This window comes from Homarus americanus, unplaced genomic scaffold (assembly GCF_018991925.1).
Source record: "Homarus americanus isolate GMGI-L3 unplaced genomic scaffold, GMGI_Hamer_2.0 scaffold11022, whole genome shotgun sequence".
Taxonomy (NCBI): domain Eukaryota; kingdom Metazoa; phylum Arthropoda; class Malacostraca; order Decapoda; family Nephropidae; genus Homarus; species Homarus americanus.
The window spans coordinates 5,055,198-5,062,086 of NW_024737068.1; the positions used below are offsets into that span (position 1 = coordinate 5,055,198).

Sequence of the window (6,889 nt, forward strand, 5' to 3'; positions counted from 1 at the left end):
GTGTGTGTGTAATAATAATTATAATAATAATAATTAACGGTTTATTAAAAAAGTTCGGCAGCCCGAAGGCTGAAAATATACATTATAAGAAAAAAAGACTTATTACATCCAAAGACATGGGGTGGGTGGGTCGCTTAACAAAAGCTTTCATTACTAAAAGGAAAAGGAACATGAATTGAATATACAAATTATTATAGTTTACAGATGATGGCCCGGGCTCGACTCTTGCCATACTGTGTGAGGTCATGTAGGTCACGTGGTGTAGTGACTCCTCCATAGGTGTTGGCATGAAGGACCACACGTAGTTATGGAGACACCAGGTGGTGTGGTGTTCACGTGGTCTAGTAACTCGTCCTTGGCTAATGCCATTAAGGACCTCACGTAGTCATGGAGACACCGAGTGGTGTGGTGTTCACGTGGAATGCAGGAAAAAATGGCACAGGAAAAAATGGCAATAGGAAAATATGGCACTGGAAAAAAAGGCATAATCATCAGACTAGGAAAAACTGGCACATAAATTTTTATTGATATGTTTTCACTAAAATTTTATAACTTTTGTTACTGAAACTTACTTAGAGTTATATCAACGTCATAACATAAAACATTTATTACCTTTAACTAAAACATTCTACCATATGTTAGTGAAAACTCGTACATAAATGAATTACATAATTAAGAATGTCACATTGCATATAATTGTTTAAGATTTCCAACGAATGTTATAGCCAGCGCCTTGCAGAAACTCTTGGACTGACTTGCGACCAGTTTGGCGGTCCTGGCAGAGGGTCTTCAGCCTTGTCTGGAGGTTCTTGTAAACAAGTTTTTGGCGCTTCCTGGGTGGCTCACCACGAGATTCTTTGATAATGTGAGATAATACAACAGCGTGGTCAGCTTGGATCCACTGGATGGAATGCCAGATAGTTGGGTGGCTGTGCCCAACCAACCTGGTAGTAGAGGAAGTAAAGAAAGCTTTGAAAGGAATGAGTGTTAGTTACAAGACTAGCGAGGTCATCCTAAAACTATATCTTAAGCTTGTGAGACCTCACTTAGATTACGCAGTTCAGTTCTGGTCACCGTACTAGAGAATGAATATAGAATCCCTTGAAAGAATTCAGAGAAGGATGACAAGACTAACCCCGGACATTAGGAACCTTGAGTACAGAGACATGTTAAAGCATCTTCATCTGCACTCCCTCGAGAGACGTAGAGTGAGGGGCGATATGATCTAGGTGTATAAATGAAAGTCTGCTAAACAAAGGTGATAAAACAAGTTACCAAAGGATCATCATTAACTCTAATACGCTTCAAACATAGGCTCGTTAGCTCGTTTGTGGTTCGTGAGCTCGAAGTGAAATTTGTTGTGCCATTTTTTCCGAGTATGAAAATTGTGCCATATTTTCCTGTGCCATTTTTTCCGGTGCCATATTTTCCGAGTACTGTTCACGTGGTGTAGTGACTCGTTCTCTGGTGTTGAAATGAAGGACCTCATGTAGTCATGGAGACACCGAGTGGTGTGGTATTCACGTGGTGTAGCGACTCGTCCTCGAGTGTTGATATGAAGGACCTCCGTGGTCATGGAGACACTGGATGGTGTGGGGGTAATGTCACAGTACCTCACTCTCTGCAAAGTGATGTTGTGTTATCTCGTCGTCAGGTGTAAGGCCGACCCACTGCTCCTTCAGGGTGGACTGATTAACACCATCAGGGGTGCTGTCTCACTGGTGGGTCACGGCTCTCACTGGTACTGTCTAGTGCTGAATTCACTGGCCTAAGCACTGTTCATCACTGTTCAACACCGATCCCACCTTTTTCCGGAACAAAATTGTCACTTTTGACGGGATTATGTTGATATCTCTGTGGTAATTCCCTCACAGATGGTGTTATGAGGGGCCTGATGTGGTGTAGTAATTCCCTCACAGATGGTGTTATGAGGGGCCTCACGTGGTGTAGTAATTCCCTCACAGATGGTGTTATGAGGGGCCTCACGTGGTGTAGTAATTCCCTCACAGATGGTGTTATGAGGAACTTCACATGATGCTGTAGCAACTCACTCACTCAAGTGAGTGAGGTGTGGTTCCAGGCCTCCTTATCGTGGACGAATTAACACAAAGCTGGTGTTGTTGAGTCTCAGGGGCAGTTATCATTGGGTTGCCTGGGACCTCACTGTGTGAAGGTTAACTTGGGTACCACTCAGCTGTTGAGTTGTTTTTCACTGACCTAAGCACTGTTCACCACTATTCAACACTGGTTTCATTCCTTTCCTAAATGAAATAGTAACTTCTGGCGAGAACTTGTCGATGTTCGGGTGGAGAGGAGGGGTTCAGGGGAGGGGGTTGGTATGGCCAACATAACAATTGACCTGGCTGCTGCTAGAGCTGCGCCAGGTACTTCTTGACCCTTCGGTGGCCAAGGATATGTGTGTGTGTGTGTCTTTAAACTGCTAAGAGAACATATGGGCACGGGGGTGGAGGAGACTGCAGTGGGAGAGGGTAAACAAGGCGAAAGATTACAGGGAAATAGTGTTAGGAATGATGACAAAACTAAATTAGACAGGGAGTTTAAAACTAAACGCGGTAAGGGGAGGACTCAGAACACGACTAACTTAAATGTATACTACGCGAACAGTAGAAGTATGAGAAACAAAATGGATGATATTAAGGCCTTGGTATGTACCGAAGAAATCGATATAATTGCATTCACTGAAACATGGATCAACCTAGACACACGTGAATTACCAGTCGAATACCAAATTGCGGGTTACAAACTGTTCCATACCGATAGGCAGACCAGGAAAGGAGGCGGAGTAGCAATCTATGTTAGGGATAATCTGAAGTGTGAAATAAATAAGGAAATAAAAACTGAGAGGAATACAGAAACAATTTGGATAGAATTAAGCAACGGTCGGGAAAAATTAATCACAGGGGTAATATATAGACCCCCCAATCTTGATAGCGTCAATGAGCGACTTATCTGGGATGAAATGCGCAGGGCTTCCATACACAACAAAGTCTGTATAGTAGGCGACTTTAACCTTGGCCAAATAGATTGGACTGTCCTTACGGGTAACTCAGAATCAGAGGATTTTCTCGAGACGATCCAGGACTGTTTCCTAAGTCAACATATAACCGAACCCACACGGGGTAATAATATACTGGATTTAGTTCTGTCGAACAGTAGAGAAAACCTATTAGCAATGTCGAGGTAGGAACTAGCTGTAAACAGCTTATCACAAAGAAATTGATTCAGTTAGATTTTCAGGCAGACGAAGGAAAATTCCACCAAAGTACCAGATTTCAGAAGGGCAAACTTTGGACAGTTTAAAGAGGCAAGGAGAGAGGGTAGTCACATGGCCATGAACCTGACAGATGACACAGACCTGATAACGAGATCTGAGATTGCTTTAGTTCCATGACAATTTAAATAGTGAGTTACTTTAATGCGTGAAAGGCAGTAAACATACCATACAAAAAAACTCAGACCAGACAACAAATGACCCTAAATGTATAAATAATTATTTAAAGAACACTGGCTGGCCAAAGAAGGCTATATAGAAGGATAAATCGTGGCGAAATTCACCGACTATTATAGGGTATTGGCGCAGTGGTGGTTAAAACCGAGATAAGGAAAAGCAAGAGGAATAATGAGGTAAGGATAGCAAGGAGGCGAAGACAAACCCTGTGCTGATTCTAAAATGTATCAAACTAAAATGAGAAAAGATTGGGACCAATACGGAGATCTTCGCAGCTCACTGATAACAATGAAAATGAGCACAATTTGAATAAATATTTTTCTGCCAGTTTTCACCAATCGCACTTAAACATGATAATATTTATAAAAATCGACTCTATTCAGAGATAGTGAATAAAACAAATTAAGTGAGATAGTAGTGACTAGTAAATTCATGGTACAAATAGACAAACTAAAGCCTAATAAGTCACCTGGTCCCGATGAGATATTTGCCAGAGTATTAAAGGAATGTAAGGAAGAGCTTAGTATGCCCTTAGCAGTTAAGCTGAAATATGTCCTTAAAACAGGTGTAGTACCAGAATCCTGGAGGATAGCGAATTTAATACCGATTTTCAAGAAGGGGATAGATCACTATCCTCTAACTACCGCCCAATCAGTCTAACATCAATAGTAGGCAAATTACTGGAAGCAATCATTTCAAACTCTATTCGAAATCACCTGGAGAAGCAATCGATTGATCAATGATTCCCAGCATGGCTTCAGCAAGCTTTTTGACGTTTTGCCCAATTCAATCTATTAACATTCTTTTTTCATCAGTTTTCGAATCAGTGGACGAGGGCACACTATGATAGGTATATCTCGACTTTTAGTAAAGCTTCGACAGAGTCCCCACGAAAGACTAACTAGAAAGGTAGAGCTCATGGCATCAAAGGTGACATCCTTAAATGGATTAGGCGGGTTACAGGACAGGAAAAGGAAAAGTGAGCATTAACGGCACTAAGTCCTATTGGAGCAATGCCACAAGTGGAGTTCCCCAAGGCTCAGTACTTGGACCATTATTTATTATATACATAAACGACATAGATATCGTATAGACAGCAACATAAGTAAATTTGCCGGATGACACTAAAATAGACGGTTATCAAATCTGACGAGACCTCGCAAAACTACAGGAAGATCTAAACAAATTTTCGAATGGTCTGGAAAATGGCAGATGAAATTCAACGTCGGCTAAAATGTAAAGTACTCAGTATAGGAGATGTAAAACAGGGAAACCAGATACTAGATGAACAACGATGCCATAGAGAAATCCGACTGCTAGAGAGATTTAGGAATAATGATAAGTAGGAACCCGTCAAGTAAACAATGCGTTTTTGCTCGTGAACAAGGCTAATAAAGCATTGATTCATACAAAGGAAAGTGTTAGTTACAAGACCAGCTGAGTCATCCTAAACTGTATCTTATACCTTGTGAGAGACCACACCTGGATTATTTAGTTCAGTTCTCAGTCACCAGACACAGAATGGATATAGAAATCCTTGGAAAGAATTCAGAGGAGAATGACAAGACTAATCCGGGGCATTAGGGAACCTTGAGTATAGAGACAGGCGGAAGCATCTAATTTGCACTCTCTTGAGAGACGTAGAGCGAGGGCGACCTGATAGAGGTGTATAAGGGAAGGCAGGGCTAAACAAAGGACATTACAAAGGTACTTCCAATTATCTACCCAGGAGCGAACTCCTAACAATGGTTTTAAATTAGACAAATTTAGATTTAGGCGAAATAGTAAACACTGGTTTGGAAATGGAGTAGTGGATGAATGGAACAAGTTAACAACATCATCATTAACTCGAATACGCTGAATTGCTTCAAACATAGGTTGGATGCTTATATGAGCAATAGGGGTTGGGTGTAAACGGACTGCTCCAGTATGGGCCAATAGGCCCGCAGCTTCTCTATTCTTATGTTCGTATGTTCTTATGTGTGTGTGTGTGTGTTACCCTGTGTGTGTGTGTGTGTGTGTTACCCTGTGTGTGTGTGTGTGTGTTTGTGTGTGTGTGTGTGACCCCAGTTATGTTGTACAAGGCAGTTGTCATATAAATTAATAAACAAACTCAATCACAAACAGATGAAAAGATAACATATATTGGGACAGAGTTAATGAGGTAAAAATAGTGAGAGAGAGAGAGAGAGAGAGAGAGAGAGAGAGAGAGAGAGAGAGAGAGAGAGAGAGAGAGAGAGAGAGAGAGAGAGAGAGAGAATGGTCCGACTCCCCAACCATTTATTTTGTTATTTCCTCAGAAAATATCCAACAATATTAAACCTTCTATGCTAAGAATTTGGTTATGACATTCCAGACCGGTGTGGGTGGGGTGGAGTGTGTCTGTTGGTCCGTGAGCCGGTGTTGGACATAGGACACTTGGACATACTGGGAGTAAAAGGACATGGTTATAATGGACATAGAAACGGAAGCCTTGGTTATGTAGTGTTATTTTTCACCCACTGTAGTCGAGTCAATAGCCACCAAGTGAAGTGTTTTCTGTCTTTGTCTTTGAACAGGAACAGTGACACCAGGAACAGTGACACAAACAGTGACACCAGGAACAATGACACCAGAAACAGTACACCAAGAACAGTGACACCAGGAACAGTGACAATGGGGAACAGTGACCCAGGAACAGTGACACCAGGAACAATGACACCAGGAACAGTGACACAAGGAACAGTGACACCAGGAACAATGACACCAGGAACAGTGACAGGATCAGTGACACAAGGAACAATGACACCAGGAACAGTGACACCAGGAACAATGACACCAGGAACAGTGACACCAAGAACAGTGACACCGGGAACAGTGACACCAGGAACAGTGACACCAGAAACAGTGACACCAAGAACAGTGACACCAGGAACAGTGACACCAGGAACAGTGACACCAGGAACAATGACACCAGGAACAGTGATACCAGGATCAGTGACACAAGGAACAGTGACACCAGGAGTGACACCAGGAACAGTGACACCAGGAACAGTGACACCAGGAACAGTGACACAGGAACAGGAAACAGTGACACCAGGAACAGTGACACCAGGAACAGTGAACCAAGAACAGTGACACCAGGAACAGTGACACCAGGAACAATGACACCAGGAACAATGACACCAGGAACAGGATACCAGGATCAGTGACACAAGGACACAGTGACACAGGAACAGTGATACCAGGATCAGTGACACAAGGAACAGTGACACCAGGAACAGTGATACCAGGATCAGTGACACCAGAACAGTGACACCAAGAACAGTGACACCAGGAACAGTGACACCAGGAACAATGACACCAGGAACAGTGACACCTGAACATGACACCAGGAACAGTGACACCAGGAACAATGACACAGTGACACCCAGGAACAGT

General features: G+C 42.5%; 1 protein-coding gene across 1 annotated transcript; it reads left to right on the top strand.

Moving 5' to 3' along the window:
- Positions 1-307: 307 nt before the first annotated feature.
- LOC121873060 (aspartate and serine-rich protein-like) lies at positions 308-6,660 on the top strand. The gene is made up of 2 exons (XM_042376375.1): positions 308-381; positions 6,144-6,660. Exons 1-2 carry the CDS (start codon positions 308-310, stop codon positions 6,658-6,660), a joined length of 591 nt encoding a protein of 196 aa, XP_042232309.1.
- Positions 6,661-6,889: the final 229 nt, after the last annotated feature.